The sequence below is a fragment of the Tachypleus tridentatus genome, chromosome 8 (assembly GCF_004210375.1).
Source record: "Tachypleus tridentatus isolate NWPU-2018 chromosome 8, ASM421037v1, whole genome shotgun sequence".
NCBI lineage: Eukaryota > Metazoa > Arthropoda > Merostomata > Xiphosura > Limulidae > Tachypleus > Tachypleus tridentatus.
The window spans coordinates 120767904-120788730 of record NC_134832.1 but is presented as its reverse complement, the minus strand read 5'-3'; the positions used below and the strand labels follow the sequence as shown (position 1 = coordinate 120788730).

At 37.0% G+C, this 20827-nt stretch overlaps 1 protein-coding gene across 1 annotated transcript in view; it reads right to left on the bottom strand.

The window, feature by feature from the left end:
* Positions 1–18629, bottom strand: part of LOC143223995 (tetratricopeptide repeat protein 39A-like) — a 69319-nt gene extending 50690 nt beyond the window's left edge. Inside the window, 1 exon segment of the mRNA XM_076452461.1 lies at positions 18344–18629. Within this exon segment, the coding sequence (XP_076308576.1) occupies positions 18344–18370 (27 nt within the window). The 5' untranslated portion in view covers positions 18371–18629.
* Between the last annotated feature and the right edge of the window lie 2198 nt (positions 18630–20827).

Genomic DNA, 20827 nt, shown 5'->3' with positions numbered 1-20827 from the left:
TCATCATAGAATAGTCAGGGTGAAGCTTGACGATTTATTCCTTAAGAAACCCAAACAATGAAAATCGTTGAAGAGCAAGAAAAACGAAAATATTGTGTATGGAATACTCGTTATCTTAGTATAGTCTGGTATTCCTGATTGTTGGTATATGTACTATGAAGTAAGGCATTCATAAAGAGAATGGAACTCTGGACGAGGTAGCAGTAGAGAAACACAATTTATATTAGCATCCCAATTAAAATCTTCAAGACTGAAGGATTATCACAACTAAGGAAACTTCGAAACTCAGGAATCATATCTGTAAGATCTCTGGTTGCTTAAATGCCAATAAGCAATAAGAGATTTGAGTGATGCCTACATTCCCAGAAGAGAAAGAATCAAATCATACAGTGGAAGAAGGATAGGTAAAAATGTGGCATTCTAGTCTATAGCATTGAGCAGGATGGGTGACGCTCAAGCCCAACTGGGAGATAAGATGAACAATAAAAATACCCAGACTGATAACATATTGAACTGGAAAAAGAATAGATGTCACAGTCCCGAAAGGAAAGCTTCCCTCGATTGTTTCTGAAAGTAGAAGCAGGATGTGATATTCTAATGATTGATTGGGTGTTGCCAGCAGTAACCAGTCATCCACGGAATGGTGTGTGCACAGTACGATGGAGTGAATGAGGAAAATAAACTCATACAATACAGCAGAACCAGTTTTAAGCCTATGCGAAACCAAAGGAAAAACGACGGAATTGCAGTACCTGGTCCTTGTGTACCAGAAACTTTGATAGTGGTTGGACTCAATTGCTAAAGCAAATGCAGATAGGAGCTGACTGCAACCAGGTTGAACATCTACGATCTTAATATAAAAATCAACACAGATTGAAGAATAATTAAATTGTGAACCTTGAAGAACCTAGGCATTGATATAGGCAAGGAAGATGAATAACTAGATACCAGTCTCCTGTCTTCATATGCCCAACAACTTACAGGAGTAAAAACTCTGAGCAGCTAGCTCGACTCTCTCAACACTCATCAGACTCAGATAATCCAAGAACTAAGTTCCAATTCCAAATGATCTACGGGAGATGGAAACTCTACAGGTTACGTGGATAATAGTGAGGTAACTGGCACAGCACAGATAGCTTCTTGAAGAGCTTTGTGTTATCACAGTAGTTTATTATTCTAAAATACGCTGATTTTTCCTTAAAACAGTTGGACAAGGACTACAAACAACGAGACACTATCAATAATGCATTGCAGATAAAAAAAATCTGAATAACTGATCTCGACACAAGTTAAAGACAAAAAGTAAGTATTTCCAACGCACAAAGGTTTAAGACAAGTAAATCTCTTGGGCGCTTTTACTAGAATGGTTGCAGATCATCAAATTTATCTGTAATTCTTAATCAATTCAACGATACTCTCTAAAACCACACCCTAACTTAAGAAAGTATTGTCTCATGCACTAAAAACAAAAACAGCATTATCTCAAGGATGGAAGTTCTACTAATATGACTGACAAATATTCTCACTTCAAAATAAGAGATGTTATAACCTTAAGAAGTCACCTGACTTCCCATTGAAAAGAAAAAGTCACTGTATTACAAGAGTCTTTCTAGCGAGAAAGTGCATGTGATAAAAGTTTGAATGACAAAACTTCCTTTAAGAAACTAGAACGAGAGGATCTTGGTGGGTCCGTAAACCAATATTCATTATTGACACTACACAAACAATATGTCAAAAAATGTTGAAATTGTTTGTATGGATAGGAAACATGTAGTATGCCTGCATACCACAGCAATATATACATATATATATAATATGTATTCAGCGAAACTAGTCAAAATACTACGGAATTTATTATTAACAGTTTTATTGCACTGTTGTACTAATAAAGTATAATTCAGTGGAAATAACTCATTAGTAAACCATGTTGTTAAGCCAAGAAGAAATAGGAACTTTCTATCTCAATATAACATATCTGATACACAAAAGTAACATAAAATGATTTTTGTTAATTTGCTTGAATCAAAGCTACATAATGAGCTATCTGTGCTCTGCTCACCATAGGTATCGAAACCTGGTTTCTAGCGTTATAAATCCGCAGCTATACGTTATATTTACATGCTACCAATTAAATGTTTTCTATGCTATGCTTAAGCCAACCAAGTATAAAGAAAACATATATGTTTTAAAGTATTCAGCTTCAATCCATCTTTCTTGCCGCTATTCATTCTTATACATTTCTTCACCTATAATCAACTTTAAGATACATATTTATCTTTCTATCTCCATTTTGTTTTTTAGTTTAAAACAGTTATATATTTATACTTATGGAATCTAAATGTGTTTGTTTGCTTTGTTAAATATTGCGCAAAATGTGCTAATTGTCCCTAATTTTGAAATGAGAGACAAGGAGGACAGCTTGTTAATATCGCCCACCAACAATTCTTGGGATACTCTTGTCAGACCAAATAGACCATCATTCTGACAAGTTACGTAACAATGATTATAACGGGATGCAAACAATAAAACCTCATTTTCACTGTTTCGAACGCCAGTCAGAATGATGTGTTAGACTTCTCAATGTGAACATCATACTATTCAGAGTAGGTCTAATGACACCTTAGTTCTCTTATGAAAAGTTAAAGACGCTCAAACGTAGAGTGGCTTCGTGTCGTTTACAGGCTTAGCACGTCAATCATCAGGCATAAGAGGATCTAGTGTCATAGTTGCCTATCTTTCCCCGATACATGCACTGCTGGCCAAAATCTTAAGGCCAATGAACATAAAAAAAAATGCATTCTGCGTTGTTAGACTCAACCACTTATTTGAGAAGAGCTACGAAAGATGGAAATAAAAAAAGGGAAAATAAAAATACAAAACCTTTTTAGCATTTAATAGGGAAAATATAAACATTATGAAATTAGCCTAAATACTAGCTGGTCAAAAGTTTAAGACAATACCAAAAAGAAGTCCTAAATAGGGAAGGAAATGCCCAAGAGGTCTTAGTAGTGAGTTGCACGGTCGTCATTGCGAATAACTTCAAACATTCGCTTTGGCATGGTCGACATAAGCGTTTGCAGAAGGCTGTCTGGAATGTTATTCCAAGTGGTGAAGATGGCTTCACGAAGGTTGTTGGGAATTGACGTCTATTTCTATAGACTTCTCTTGCCATCCACCCCCAAACATTTTCAATGGGGTTCAGTTTGGGCGAACACACTGGATGGTCCAAAAGAATCATGTTATTCGCCATGAAAAAGTCCTTTGTCCTGCGGGCATTGTGGATTGCAGCGTTGTCTTGCTGAAAGATCCAGTCATTTCTACACAAGCGAGGGCCTTCAGTCAATAAGGATGCTCTCTCCAACATGCCAATGTACCCAGCTGCTGTTTGACGCCTCTGTATAACTTGAAGCTCAATTGTTTTATGGAAGGAGAAAGCACTCCAGATCATGACAGAACATCCTCCACTGTGTCGTGTAGAAAATGTATCCCGTTGGATATTCTTATCGTGCCAGTAACGTTGGAAGCCATCTGGACCATCCAGGTTAAATGTTTTCTCATCAGAGAACAAAACCTTCGTCTACTTTTGTACGACCCATGTTTTGTGCTTCTCAGCAAAGTTTAACTAAGCTGTTTCGTGGTGTAGAAGGATGCGTGGCCTTTAAAGATGTTTACGGTTTTTAAAGCCTTTCTCTCGTAGATGCCATCTTATTGTTCTTGAGCTGGATTCTGCGTCAGTAAGGGCCTTAATCTGGTTCAACGATTGGCTGGTGTCTTGCCGGACAACCCGTCGAATCCTCCTGCTCAACGCCGACGAAATTTTCTTGGGCCGACCATTTGAAATTCTCGTTCCGTATCCCTCAGGGTCTTTTAAGAAATTTGCAACAACAGTTTTACTACGCTCAATCTCATCAGCGATGGCACGTTGATAGAGACCTGGCTTTTGCAGCTCGACAATTATGCCACATTTAAACTCTGTCAACTTTTTAGCCATTGCCATGTTTTTAACCAATGTAATACAGGAGATGTCAGTGGAAGATGTTGACAACGCTAATGCTTGAACACAAATGACTAAATTTCGTTACGTGTTTACCGATTAACGTTTCGTTTCACTATGGTCTTAAACTATTGACCAGCTAGTATTTAAGCTAATTTCATAGTGTTCACATTTTCTCTGTTAAATGCTAAAAAAAAATTATTTTTATTTTCTCTTTTCTTATATTAATCTTTCGAAGCTCTACTTAAATAAGTGGTTGAGTCTAACAACGCAAAATGCATGTTGTTTCTTTATGTTCATTGGCCTTGAGATTTTGGCTAGAAGTGTATATATTGCTAGCTGTTTCCAAACAGTCTATTGTTTTTCTTGCTTATTGTATTCGAAAATAGAGAAAAAATATGAAAGCTTTATGTCTTCGGTTTTACTTCTTTACAATAAAACTACACTGATTTAAATTGCTGTCCTTTGACGAAAGTAAAACCCCATGAGCAGTCCATAATCCTGGATAAACTCATTGACCAACTTTTACGTCAGTGTTTGTTTTTTTCTTCATAAAGCAAAGTCATATTGCACTAGCTGATATGTCCACCACAGGGAATCAAACTTTTGATTTTAGAGACGTAAGATCATTAACTTACCATTGTAGCACAATTTAACCTGAACCAGTGTTTCAAGTTATTCGGTTTATAAAATATACACCCTTGAAAATTTAGTTAGTCCATACTGGACATGGCTAATAATTAGTATGTTGGGCTGAACGGAAGGTTCAAAGTGTGAGTCACAGTATGTTGCCAAATGATTTCCACACTTTAAACTGTGGCAGATTATAAAACTACCACAGTAAATTCTTACCATCTAATTAGGCCAACCACGTGATAGGCGGTGGGTGCTGCAGACTGATTGCCCTCCCTTTGGTAAGGATGGTAGAACTCGAGTTATAGGAGTCTCTGACCTGGGCATTTAACCCATTTGTTGCAAACGGTGCCGTTTGGATTCTAAATGTCGCAAGCAAATAGCAATTATAATAAGCAAATGATTATTCGGCTATGCAATCACTAAGTGTTTTTGGAAACAATAAAACACAGTTATTTGTTCTAAGCAAAATTTGTTTATTTGTAGTTAAGCGCAGAGCTACAGCATGCGCTATCTGTACTCGACTATCGAAACCCGATGTCTAGCAGTGCAAGTCCGCAGACCTGCCGCTGTACCATCGAGGGCACCTCAAAGCAAAGGTCGAAACGTTGTTCTGTACTTTATTTTGATTAAAGCACTAATACCCACACCAGCCGTCTTGAGAATACATTTTTACTTCAACTGTGTTTCTTGTCATTACAAAAAGCAAATAATTATTTGCTTAAAATCACTATTTGCTTTCGACATGGTTATCATAACGACAAAATTTTGTATATACCTGTTGCATTTTTATGTAAATATTTACTTGGTTATGTTTATAAATTAACAAAAATAATGATTTTTAGATCGTAGACATTAAAAATATGGGCTGGTCCAAGGTGACTTTTTCCTGTTTTAAAATTTCATAACTAAATAACTAAAGAAATACAACTATATAGTTCTCAGTAACTTGTATCCTAATCAAAATATTTTATTATCTTTTTTCATCCCTGTGCTCCGTTAAATAGCAGCCGTGCAAGAAAAGGCTCAATGTGTTGTTTGACTTTCAGACACAAAGTCAGTGACTGTAGTGCAAGTCACAGTAAAGGAAAAGTTATGGAGTATGTTAAGGATATCGTGCATCGCAGACCTATAACAAACAACAGGGAACTAAAGACAAGGACGACAGACACCACCGCCACTGAACTGTAGAAATGTTGTAGCGAAATTGGATCGAAACGTAATATCCGTTAGACTTGCAGAGAGCCATTAATGGGGCAGACGCAGAAGTCCACTGGCATAGTAATAAAACTGTTTGATTTGGGCTACACGATGTTGAAAACAGCGTAATTCTATTCCCATAGTTAGCTAATTATTACATTTTAAAATATGAAAGATAGTTTTGAGCCTCCCTATATCTAAAACACTATTTTTCATAGTTTAGCTTCATGCTATTTGCCTACATCAAAACCTGTGTACAGACGTTTAATAAATGCCTAGACAAACTGTAAAATACAGAATAAACGACTATGCTTTAACTACTTGCCAAGGCACTTAGTTATTTGTGTAGGCACTTCACGTGTGTCAAATAATAATTTTTTACAGTTACTATTCACTTGGGACATAAATACCAATACCAAAGTAGTCCACCACTAACAAGATACACTTGTTTCTGTAAATGTATTAGTGTAACAAGGACTTCAACCAACACTAAGCTTTTTTTTATATACATCTTTTATAAATACTCATCTACGAAACTTGTTGTTAGTCTATGTTTGTGTTCGTTACAGTATCCTTTATAACATATGATTCTTAAAAGAAGTACATAAAAGTACCATCACTATATTTGTTGAGTTTCCTACATATTTGTGCAGAAAATTAGTGATTTAAAACATTTTTTTCAGTTTTTTACACAGCTGCTGTAACAAGCAAAGAGATAAAATTATTTAATATGATGCAATATGTACAGCTCACCAGGGGTCGTTGTAAAACAATCTGATGGTAAAAAGTGTTAGAACTGAGTATTGTCATTATTATTCGCGCTGATTTTCTATGGCTCCTTTTTATTTATTTTTTTTGCAGCACAAGTTTGCCACTATTCTACCGTATACATTTTAACAACTTTTCCACGGTTTTCTCAACACCAAGATATCAGAAACAAACACCTTGAAGCTAAAGATGTCCCTAGAAAGATTGAATTCGTAAAAACAAAATTATAAAAGGTACTATTAAAATTAAAAAAAATTAAAAATAAAATCAATATTTCCTGCTTACAGTAATGTTTGAAGTCTGAACATGAAAATGTTTGGGATTTCCTTTTACTGCACAGCTTGTCTTATTCTCTGACAAAAATGGCGTTAATTAATTAATAGTGTCAAACAAATATGTGACAAAAATATATATATTGTACTGTATAATAATATTGGGACAAAATTTTTTTTCATTCTTTCCATTTTATGGAGTTAATTCTTACACACCATTACAGAATGTAAATTCCAACACTATAGTAATGCTTCAAGGTGTTTGTTTTTTTGAATTTCGCACAAAGCTACTCGAGGGCTATCTGTGCTAGCCGTCCCTAATTTAGCAGTGTAAGACTAGAGGGAAGGCAGCTAGTCATCACCGCCAACTCTTGGGCTACTCTTTTACCAACGAACAGTGGGATTGACCGTCAAATTATAATGCCCTCACGGTTGAAAGGATGAGCATGTTTGGCGGGACGGGATGCGACCCCGCGATCTTCAGATTACGAGTCGCACGCAGTAACACGCTTGGCCATGCCGGGCCCCTTCAAGGTGAAACTAGTTATCATTCTTTAGAATTGCCATACACGTGTACCAAGGAAAAGTCTTAAGAGTTCTGCTTGAATAAGCTACAGATCACATTCAGGGTCTGAAATAACCAGTGTCTTAACTATATAAAAAAAAGCTAGCAAGCAGTTAGCATATGATACTGATATGTGCTAGACGAAATAAATTTAATAGCATTTCCGAAATAAACCCTCATAGAAACAGTTTAACATTATATACTAAGTTGTTGTTTGTTTGTTTTTTTCATATCACAACCCAAAAAGCGTAGTAAACTGTCAGTAAGGCAGAGAGTTTGCATAAAAGCTTTACGTGATGCTGGTTGGACTCTGATAAATTTCTTCAGACTTGAAATGCTCCCCGAAAACTGTCATGTGAAACCAAGACAGACATATTTGAAAATAGGAAATGAAAAGGCAGAACACCTAAACTTAATGATACTTATGTTAAGTATCTTCGGTAATGTAGCCTTCAGAACAGAAGGAAGATTGCCACTGATCTTTAGCATAAAGTAAACTACTCCGTATCAAGTGACAGAAGCCAAGATGACTCAACGAGAATGGAATATTTGGTCATGTAGCAGTTAAAAAACAACCTTTACTTTGATCTCGAAATATTGTCAAGGGACTGAAATTTGTTTCGAAAAAAATTAAAAACTAGACTGCTGGTGATTGGAAAAATATGTTATGGACGGATGAGCCCAAGTTTGAAATATTTAGTTCGAAGCATAAGAATATAGACAAAGAAATATGGGGGAGACAGTGTGATGGTTTTGGTTGATTTTCTTTTGAGGATACGGAAGATATTTGTAAAATAGGTGGACTAATAGATAAGCACAAATACCTTCAGATAATGATCCGTCATGGTCTACCCCAGTAATATGTATATTATAGCTAAAGGGTTCTACTACAAAGAAAATAATATCCCAAACACCCATCCAATTTATGCAGAAATTACTTAGCTAAGAAAGAAGCCACTGAAGTCGTTCAAATGATGCAATGATCCCCACAAACAACGATCTGAACCCGTTGAGGAGATCTGGGATTTGATAGATCAAAAGTTACTTCCAAAGAAATTTTAATGGTATGTATTCGAGACACTTAGAGTAAAATCCCAAAGCATGCTTTGATTAAACATGTTGCAAAAATGTTTGAAAGACTATATGCTGTTATTAAAGGAAAAAGCAGACATGCAAAATAGTAACTGTTTACTGAACTTAAACACTTCCACTAGGTTTGTGTTGTACTAAATATGAAAATTAATAAAATTTTGATATTTCATCTGACTTGTTTTCTATTGTTCACTGAAGGTAGTCTGAAATCTAATTTTTGACTGTGTCGTAACAATTTTGCACAGTATACTGTATATATGAAATACACTTACAAACAACAACAGCAACAAAAATGAATAGACTGCGTGTTTCCGGACAGTTGGAATTAATTATTATTCTTGAAAATGAAAAATACACATATGTAGGAAATTTGTTTGTTTGTTTTGGTTTTTGAATTTCGCATAAAGCTACTCGAGGGCTATCTGTGTTAGCTGTCCCTAATTTAGCAGTGTAAGACTGGAGGGAAGGCAGCTAGTCATCATCACCCACCGCTAACTCTTTTACCAATGAACAGTGGGATTGGCTGTCCCATTATAACGCCCCCACAGCTGAAAGGACGAACATGTTTGGTGCGACGGGGATGCGCCTCTAATCTGAGGCTCGCGGGTTTGCATCCCGTCGCACCAAACATGTTCGTCCTTTCAGCTGAAAGGACGAGCATGTTTGGTGCGAGGGGGATGCAAACCCGCGAGCCTCAGATTAGGAGTGGCACGCCTTAACACACTTGGCCATGCCGGGCCATGTAGGAAATATTCCCAAAACTTTGCAAGCTTATCGCAAACAAGATTGAACAAAGAAATATGCTGATTATCTATTGAAGCGCAAATGTGCCATGAATAAATAAGGGGCAAAACACGGCCTAGTAGTTAGCATGTTTCGAAAGCTAAAATGTAGTTTTTATACCTGCGGTGAGCAAAACAAAGATAGTCCGTTGTGTAGCTTTGCGCTCAACAACGAACAAACCCTCAACTTTATCATTTTGTTCGAAAGAAAACAAGGTGTTATTTAATACCTATTTAAGCTTTAACTCATGCCCAGTTAACGATGAAAGTTTGTTTGTTTCTTTGAAATTTCTCGCAAAGCTACACAAGGGCTATCTGTACTAGCCATCCCTAATTTAGTAATGTAAGACTAGAGGAAAAGCAGCTAGTCATCACCACCCACCACCAACTCTTGGGCTACTCTTCTACCAACGAATATTGGGGTTGATAGTCAAATTTTAATGCTCTCATGGCTGAAAAGGCGAGCATGTTTGGTGCGACAGGGATTCAATCCCGCAACTCTAAGATTATGAGTCAAGCGCCCTAACCACCTGGCCATGCCGGGCCTGTTTCTCTGTAGTATGAACTTCAATGTAAACTTTAACATGTGACTCAGACTTAGTGTGCTGTAAACAGTTTGTGACTTTTGCTTTCTTTGGTATTCTGACAAATATTGAGTCATTTATGTCAGATTGAATGTAACCAGAATCATAAACAAGGTTACACAGCTTTGTAATTTTCTGCAGTCCTGCATCGTCTAATTCTTTCAAGATTTCTGTTGTGACTTCATTATGTCCACTTGCTTTGTCATGTGTATATTCTCAATAACCTTTTCTACTTCTAGCTTCACAATGGCCCTTCCTTTCCTTTTTGGTGAAAGGGTGAGCATGTTTGATGTAACGGAGATTCGAACCTGCTGCCCTTAGAGTACGAGTCGAGTGCCTTAACTATGTGTCCATGCCAGGTCAACGATGAAGGAAAAGCTTAGAGATATATAGTGGGGAAACACGCCAAGTAAAATAACAACGTAATTTAAATAAATAATGGCAGAACAGTATAAGGAAACTAAAGACGAAAATATATTTTCTTGCAACTTTTTCTAGGAAAAACATTGCATCACAAAGGAGACGGTTTCATAGTTGAAGCAAACCAAATTATATCTAACACTGAATACTACTTCATTCAAATTTACCTAGTATATGCTTTTGGAAATACCACATATAAATTATAAAATAATACAACAGTCCAGGACTGAGAAAGAAAATAAAAATGATTCTCACTTACTGTCAAACAAAACTGTATTGTTTGGCAATACAAGGAATACTTTCATGAAACTAGTTTACATAAAATTGATTTTATTACATAAACCACGCAGCCTCCACATACGGAATGTCTCACACGTCAAATAAATACATAAAATTAGGTTGCACGTTATACCGGTTTCGGGGAAATCGTTCCATTCTCCCATCAGTAACCTTGGACAAGCTGATTGAAACAATGAGACCAAACTTCGTATAATGATAGAATATAAATTATGTATATATTATAGATGGTGTTTGAAAAGCTTTCTACCTACACTAGATTCTATATACTCACATGGGAAATGATATTATTATTTTTTTATTGTAAATTATTCAGTAGACGTATTCTTGCTTGTTTTTTAAGCGCAAAGCTACACAGAAACTATCTATGTTGCACCCACCACGGATACCTAAGCACGGTTTCTTGCACTATACGTCCACATACGTTCAACTGTGCCACTTGGAGGCAAGACGTGTTTATAAATTCTTATATAAATAAGGCCCGGCATGACCGGGTGGTTAAGGCGCTCGACTCATAATCCGAGGATCGTGGGTTCGAATTCCCGTCGCACCAAACATGCTCACCCTTTCAGCCGTGGGGGCATTATAATGTGACGGCCAATCCCACTATTCTTTGGCAAAAAAGTAGCCCAAGAGTTGGGGGTGGGTAGTGATGACTAGCTGCCTTCTCTCTAGTCTTACACTGCTAAATTAGGGACGGGTAGCGCAGATAGCCCTCGTGTAGCTTTGCGCGAAATTCAAAACAAACTACACTTATATAAATATATGATTACTGTGCGACTAAAATATTAGGTTGTCCAGAAATAAATATAATTCTTGAACTGCGAAGTTTAGAAAAGTATAAACCAGTGCTGTAAAAATGTTATAATCAAAGTAAGCAACATTTGCTTCAGCACACCATTGTCAACATGTAACGATGATGTTTATGCTCCTGCTGTATAAATCAGAGTTTCTTGGTCAATAACCTCCTGAAATCTTTTTCTGCAGCTGCCTGGTTTTGAAAGCGTTTATTGTTCAAAAAGTTGTCAAAGTGCTTGAAAAAATGAAAATCTGTACGGGAAAGGTCTGGGTAATAAGGTGGATGAGGCAGAACCTCGATTTCCAGTTCATTCAATTTTGGAGCATCATCTTTGACAGGTTTTATAATACTGATTTTGTTGATCTTCAGTCATCTCATGCAAAACCCACTTATCCAACTTTTTCGTCTTTTCGACAACAATCAAATGGTTGCTAATGCTTGATTTACTTGTGCCTAGCTTTTCTACAAGCTCGCGTACTGTTGCGCGAGCGTCTGTCTCAATTGCCTCCCTTAATATGTTTTTATCTTAAGATGGATTCCTTCCACGATCTTCTAGACTTTCATCTCCATGTTGAAACCTTTGGAACCAACACTGAACTATACACTCAGTAACAGATCCATTGCCGATTGCTTGGTTGATGTTTCATGTAGTTTTGATAGTTTTTCGTCCAAGTCTGAAGTCACAGAGGGAAATCATACGAAATTCCTTTTCGTCCATGCTGCCTTGGGGGTTACGAAACTTATTCTGAGTAGAGTAAAAACAGCAAACAATTAAGACACCTTGTAATCGACAAAGGATGGATCATATCAGTGATTTCATGGTACACGTCTCCTACCACTAAAAAGAAAAATCGTACTCCGCACATTAGGGCCGTGGGTACATTATAGATGTGACGTTCGAAACCCGTCATTCTCGAGTAACGTTGTGCGAATATCCGAACACGAATGAACGAAAGGCAAAAGCTAAAACAATGAAACTTCTGTAAAATACACAAGGTGGGGAACTGAAAAATACAATCAGCTTTTGTAAATTTGTTAGTTTCAGGTGTTACTGAAAATGGCTCCACACTTTTGTCCGTAGATACGCTATAAGAGATATGATCAAACCCAACTGCTCGTTTATATAACAGTAGTCTAAGAGCTGGTGATAGGTGCTGGGGACTAGTTGGTTTTCACTGGTATCACCTAAAACTGTTTCTACATATTTCATTGTAAAAAATAAAATAAAAGGATTAATAAATTTTATGAGAATTATTATATTAAATGTACGATAAAATATTTATATGGTTGCGTGTCGTACACACTTCCTATTTGATTCCCTGTAACCTTGCGAGATTATAACATTTACATTTTGATTCGATCCCTACAATTATCACAGCTCAGAAAATAATAATATTACTGTTGAAAATGTACGAAATTCGAAATGGTTCTATCTCTTTTTAAGAAATTGCGTATTAATTGATTGTCTTATCAAGAAAACTTGTTTTTCTACTGATATACAGTAAAAAAAAAAAAAAAAGCCAAGCGTATTAAGGCGTGCGACTCGTAATCCGAGGGTCTCGGGTTTGCATCCCCGTCGCGCCAAACATGCTCGCCCTTTCAGCCGTGGGGGCGTTATAATGTGACGGTCAATCCCACTATTCGTTGGTAAAAGAGTAGGCCAAGAGTTGGCGGTGGGTGGTGATGACTAGCTGCCTTCCCTTTAGTCTTACACTGCTAAATTAGGGACGGCTGGCGCAGATAGCCCTCGAGTAGCTTTGTGCGAACTTCAAAAACAAACAAACAAACAAACAAACATTATAGTAAAAAAAAGAAATACTTTCCAGACTCCTTAGTTTCTCACAGATTTATGTACTTATAAAAGTTCATAGTAAAGCTGTTGTTTATTTCTTCAAAAGTTTGCTTTTTATTTCCTATATTCTTCTTGTGTTTCAGTTCGTTACGCTAGGCAAACATTTTATTGTATAAAAGGTTACAAAGTGTTTGTTCTGTGGGCATTTATCGATGAGAAGGGTCTGTTTATATAAGGGAATCTCCTTCGAACTAAATGAGCCTTATTAGGCCTCTCTTCAAGATCCTAGCTCATTATGAACGACTTGAACTTCTGTCGTTCTTTTACAACAAATGTATATAAACTATTCGATCATTTGGTGTTGACCTTCTTTGAGAAGTAGCTAATAATGTGAGGGTAGAGCATCTGTTTGGAATACATTCTAGATTCCTTGACAAACCGGTTTTCTGGTTAGATGTCATTACGTTAGTCTCAATTTTGGAGACATCTTCAAACTTACAACTTTATTTATCGTGTTTTTAAATAACTTTAGGAAGGATTTACGTTTCTTTCTGAAAATATTGTTTTTTTTAAATTCAGTCAGGTTGTAAACTAGTGTCTAGAGTGCCGGATTATAGACTGCGGGTTAATCATTCGAGTCCCTTTAACGGAAAAAAACCAAATCGTGCTCTAAACTGTGGTCCCATTTGTGCATTACAAGGGTGACCGTCAGTTAGCACTATTCTGTCACACAAAAGTTAGTGGTACGTGCTTTTGACTGGAAGTGTTCCGTTTATTATATCACTAAATTATAGTATTTGTATTTGTTCTGAATTTCACACAAAGCTACACGATTGCCATCTGCGCTAACTGTCCTTAATTTACCAGGGAAGTCAGCTACTCATCACCACCCACCGCCAACTGTGAAGCTACTCTTTTACCAACTAATAGTGGAATTGACAGTCACATTATAACGTCCCCACGGCTGAAAAGGCAAGCATGTTTGATGTGACGAGGATATGAACCCACGATCCTGAGATTACGAGTGCATTAACCACTAGGCCATTAAAATTATAGTCTTGCGTAATTGTTCGAAGAAAAATATTCTATTTCTTCTGCTTTTAACAGAACTTAGAGTTATTTGCGTAATATTGCTCAGAAATTATACCTTAGAAATTACTTTTTTATTTAAGTAAAGAGAGAGTCTGTTCTTTATTATGCTCACCTTGCCGTATAAAATGTGTGGAATCTAAATTAAACGTAGTTTAAACTGTAATAATCTGTCCTTTAGTATCATCTCTAATGTCCCAGAACTTATAACCTGATTCATTGGCCCTGTGTCGCTAAATCTCATAAACCTGAACTATTGCACGATTCCCATATGCTCGTAAACCCGTATCTTGTCTCACTGCTTGTACCCTATACATTAAATTTCGTAACCTGAAATACTGCGTCATGCTATGTAAGAACACCGAAACACGTACAATCTTCCTAGGGTTGGTCCCTGGTTTTAATGAATTATTTCATATGCAATTAGTTTAGTGTTGTATTCCTTTTAATTGTGTGTGTGTATATATATAAAAATATTGCACGAGAGCTTTTTTAACTTATTTAAATAAGTATTGTTAAAAAACTGGAATAAACCAAAAAAAAAACACAAAATAACGAATACGGTTGTGTCGTTTTGAAGTTCGAGCAGGTTATGTGAAGCCAGTTACGTTAATACGACTTCAGGAAGTAATGTACGTTTAAGCTAATACAACATTATATATAAAAAACAGCCACTTCCACAGAATGCCTCGGTTATTACTTATTTTTATGCGAGACGTTTCAGGATTCCCTCTCCCTCTTGACTTACGAAATGTTTTTAAAAAATCTAGTTCTGTGTAATATGAATTACACTTAGAGAATACATAAATCAATGATAAATTGTGACTCTGAGAAAAGAGGATTGGTAGATGCACAACACTGCAATATTAAAGCTAACTTTTTTATTTGTTTGCCGAGTCACTTCAGGGTGGGGAAGGGCACTGTACAAGTACGCTATTCACTTAATTTTTGTTTCCTACATAAATTATTTGAATAATGTAAAATAGCTTCTTTGTATGCCACTTGTTCATAGTTTAAAGATCTTTCATACGTGTTCTCTGATACGTCAGCGGTAAACCTGAGGACTGACAATTGTTACAAGCAGAAGCCTGGTTACCCCAGGCAACCGATCTCACATACCCTCTCGCGCGGATTAGCATTAACAAAAAATAAAAAAAGTTGCTGGTGAATAAAAACAACTAAACTCTTTATATCTGTTTTTCCTTTATCCAAAGCAACATAAACACAAACTGGTTTTTAGAGTAACAAAATGCGCTTCGCATCTTCGTATCTTTGACAAAAATCAAGTGAAACGAAATAATGAACCTATTTACGTTGACGTAACTTTGAAAAAGTTATAATAACTTTATACACTTCGGTCGACCGTGTGTCGCGCTTCTTTACCATTAGAAGGGTTGAAGTTTGGGAACTATTTAATAAAATACATAAAAGCACAAATATTTTTTGCGTACGTAAGCACTAATCAGTGAATTACGGTGCGGCTGCGTACTCTACTTCTAACATCGGCCCGGCATGGCCAGATGATTAAGGCACTTTACTAGTACTCTAAGGGTCGCGGGTTCGAATCCCCGTCACACCAAACATGCTCGCCCTTTCAGGCGTGGGGGCGTTATAATGTGACGATCAATCCCACTATTTGTTGGTAAAAGGGGTAACCCAAGAATTGGCTGTAGGTGGTGATGACTAGCTGCCTTCCCTCTAGTCTTACACTGCAAAATTAGGGACGGCTAGCGCAGATAGCACTCGTGTAGCTTTGCGCAAAATTCAAATATAAACAAATATCTAACATCAAGTATTTATTTCTTCGTCAAAAGTCATACAATGGTTGCAAGCGAACGAATACATAAGTTTAAATAACTTCACATGAAATTATACACAATTAAGATAGGTTTACTATCTTAACTATGATAAGTAAAACGTGACCGCGTAATAGCACAGGTACTCTTCGTAGACACAATACAATATTTCATAAGCTCTAATGTGTGTGTGTGTGTATATATATATATATATAACAGGTAAAATAATAGTGTATGTTCGGTGGGAAATAATTTATTACATTTCGTAACCATCGTTAAATGAGATGTAAATTGTCTGTTCCATTTCGTAACTACTTGCTTGTGTGTAAGTATACAAGTATCGGTTTCTATACTTATTCAAAAGTGTGTCAAAATTGTGCTTGAGCTACATTGACATGGAAACCTTCTGTAGCACTGGTACTACTAGTACATACTAACAATACACCTGTATTGGTGCTACGTAGTTGTTTACTTTGTTTTTTTAAATTTCGCGCAAAGCTACACGAGGGCTATCTGCGCTAGCCGTCCCTAATTTAGCAGTGTAAGACTAGAGGGAAGGCACCTAGGTATCACCACCTTTTACCAACTCTTGGGCTACTCTTTTGCCAACAAATAGTGAGATTGACCGCCACACTATAACGCCCCCACCGCTGACAGGGCAAATATGTTTGGTGTGACTGGGGTTCGAGCCCGCGACCCTCGGATTATGAGTTGAGTGCCTTAACCACGTGGCCATGCCGGGCCCCACTGAGTTGTACTTATATAATCATTCAAAGTAATTATCGAATAATACTCATCTTTGCAAAGGTTCCACTGATTTTAAAGTAACGTCTCAAATAATTATGGACCAAAATAATTATTAGTTAGTTACTTTTGTTTGTTTCTTTTAGAATAAAACCATATTGGGCTATCTGCTGTATTAACTGGAAGACATTTTATTATTGTACTGTAGGAGACCGCAGAGAAATTATCACGCCAATTGAAAGTTACAGAAAAAAATATTTTTAAAAGCAACCTAGAGTACACTAATAAGTTATTGGTTTGTTAAGTTTCAGTATTCTAGTTTAAAAAGGAAACCCATACAGTTAGAATAGTAAGGCATGTGCATACGTGACAAACTTTTGAAGCTTCTTTAAACTATGCAAAAATAAAATTTTGGATATGGAAGTATGGATGATGTCACCATGTGCGTAAGAGAGGGGTGGGTGATACACAGTACTGTGCATTGCAAAGGGAAAGATATCTGGAGAATGGAGCTGTTATTCCTCAGAGCCCCATTTCAGATACTAGTTTTTATATGTTAAGGATTTGCGTGTTAATGTCTTCATCTGTTTACAGACACCGATAACGTCATCGTGTTGAGATTTAAAACTTCCTCTCGATAAAAAAAAATGTAAATACATATCCGTACAAGAGGTAGTTAATAGGTATTTGGTCCGACATGGCCAGGTGGTTAAGGCACTCGACTCGTAATCTGAAAGTCATGGGTTCGAATCCCAGTCGCACCAAACATGCTCGCCCGTTCAACCGTGGGGGCGTTATAAAGTGCGGTCAATCCCACTATTCGTTGGTAAAAGAGTAGCCCAAGAGTTGGTGGTGGGTGGTGATGACTAGCTGCCTTTCCACCGAGGTCTCCGTGTGGAATCCTATAATTCTTAGATTACCTACGTTAATGATCTTTCCAAATGGCATTACTTCTCTCGTGGGTGCCGAAACAGAAACGAGCCAACTTTGGGAGTGCAACCTTTATAATAATGCGACGTTATGACATTCGTGTATCCCGTTTACAAGGATGACGCTAAGTGAATGCAAATTACCTGCATGAAAATTAAAAAATATATATATTACTTAAAAATATTTTGTACTTGCTTTCATCGGAATATATGTTTATTTCTTTGTTCACTTTTACAGGCACAACTACACAATGGGCTATCTATATTTTGCCCACAAAGGGAATCGAATCCATATTTGTGTCATTATAATCCCTCAAACTTACTGCTGAGCCAAGGAGGTGTTGTAGAATGGTAAACGTTATATCTTGCTTGCCATGAGCAAAATGAAAGGCCAACAATACAGAATTTACCTACTAAAATCAATATGTCATAAATGTGAAGCATTTACATTTTTTGTTTAACACAGTGTTCGTGATTTCTGCATTCTATGTAAAAATTAAAGCCATTTCAATATTCAACAAATCAAAAACATTACACCAACACACAATACTTCATTACTATTCACAATATTAACTACATTAACTCACCTCATCGTCGCTGTCACTACCAGACATTTTTTCTTATTTGGTGTTATAGAGACATCTGGAGATTATGACAAAAACTAGAACTTTTAAACATTAGTGCAACCTTATTATCTACACGTTCTCATGTAAAACCTATCTTCCTGTAAATGTGTTATAATGGGTAAGAAAATATCGAAATCCCTTTCGAATACGTCTGCGTTACTAGCGTTTCGAGATAGATGATTTGTTGACACAGAACCTTCTATGAAAAGGGTACAGAGACAATGCGCATGTTTCTCCTATCCACGCATGCGTAATCTCAGTCCAAGACTACGTTGGCTGAACGTATCCAGGTAACTAGTAGTAAAGTGACCCCCACGTGACAGACCTTGGAATTCTGTAGTACTATATGCATTATAAGACTAATAATAATAATATATAGACTAACTCTACATTTATAAGAATACTATTTTATTTTTACATGAAAGTTTAGTAATTTTTGTGACCTCATAAATAGGTAGTAAATTATCAGCTACCTACCAGTCTGTTTACCTATCTATTACAATATCGGTATTTGCACGTGTTACTGATACAAAGGGGAACCTCCAGGGCAAGGAGGGAATAACCCAATTGGCTGTAGTGGTGATACGTTAATATCTGTCGATAATCTTAAGGCTTGTATACGCTACATGTTCACGTATCACCTTGTACATTTTAGGAATTACTCCATGTAAAATTTATAAATTCCACATTTTCTGGGGAGTCTTACCCTCTGATCCTTATCACCCAAGCAAACCTTTGTATCTTATATTAAAAGGTTCTCCTAGAGACTAAGTTGGTTTTGTTGCTATTATTTACATTAGTTATCTATCTTATGCACGATTACAATACGTTTGTGTGTGTGTGTGTTTTTCTTACAGCAAAGCCACATTGGGATATCTACTTAGTCCATCGAAGGAAATAGAACCCCTGATTTTAGCGTTGTAAATCGGTAGACTTACTGCTGTCCCAGCGAGGGACTTTAGCGTTAGTAGCAATTCATAGTGTGTGATAACACGAAGGAGGAAATAGGTCATTTAACTTTCATGTTCATGAAGCAAGGAACCATTGATACATTTGTTTTAGGGCAAAGCTATCTAATAGATATCTGTCCACTGAGGGATATCGAACACCGGATTTTAGCGTTGTAATACGCAAATCTACTGGTTACCCACTCGGGGTGAGCAATAATGACTCAAGAACGTTGATTGTAAAAGTTAATAATGGTACATTCAGTAAATACATGTTCAACAACATTGGTAATTTTCATTTAGAAGCTATAGTGAAAGCGCAGTTTAGTAGCTGATTAAACAGAACTAACGAATATAAATGACAATACAGATTATTGTTTAACCAAACAATTTGTACGAATCAAAACTATCGGCTCTTCAAAATGCCGCGTCAAAAATAACAATAAGGGTTTACGAAAAGGATAAAACCCGAATACATGGTTTTAAAACACCCTAAAACTGGTTGAGTTTTATCAATGTTTTAACCATTTGCCCACCTTCCGTTACATGGAGATCCATCGAGTAACATTAATTGTTGGTGGCCTCGGCATGGCCAGGTGGTTAAGGCATTCGACTCATAATCCGAGAGTCGGGGATTCGAATCCCTATTCCACCAAACATGCTCACCCTTTAAGCCGTGAGGCCGTTATAATGATAAGGTCAATCACACTATTCGTTGGTAAAAGAGTAGCCCAAAAGTTGGCGGTGAGTGGTGATGACTAGCTGCCTTTCCTCAGGTCTTACACTGCTAAATTAGGGGTGGCTAGCGCAGATGGCCCTCATGTACCTTTGCGCGAAATTGAAAACAAACAAACAAATAATTGCTAGTGACCCACTTATACTCGAATGGGGCTGATCACCTTGTACCCTTGAACCAGTTAACGATAGCCGACGTTCAGTAAAACTGCATGACACAGTTTCTAAAATTGTATAGTTACCGAGCTTAATCAGGAAACGTAGTGGTGTGTCGTCCAACCAAGAACATCACGTGCGACACACAGTATATTATTTATAGGAACCAAAGAATTGTGATTTTCTACTGTTTCTAATTTAAAACTCTCTCCCAGTTTCTTTACCTCACATTCCAAATTTTATGAAAATCTTTGCAGCCACAACTGAGAGATGCGATGCCAAAGTTTGTCAGATTTTTTCTACGCACCAGACTGTAAAAAGAAAAAATAATTACTAAACAAATTCCCTAACTTCGGTTTTTATGAAATGTGGCATGGGTAAGTAAGTGTGTTAAGGCGTTCGACTCGTAATCCGAGGGTCGCGGGTTCGAATCCCGGTCGCACCAAACATGCTTGCCCTTTCAGCCGTAAGGCGTTATAATGTTATGTTCAATCCTACTATTTCAAGGGTTGACGGTGGGTGGTGATAACTAGCTGCCTTCCCTCTAGTCTTACCCTGCTAAATGAGGGAGGCTAGCGTAGATAGCCCTCGTGTAGCTTTGCGCGAA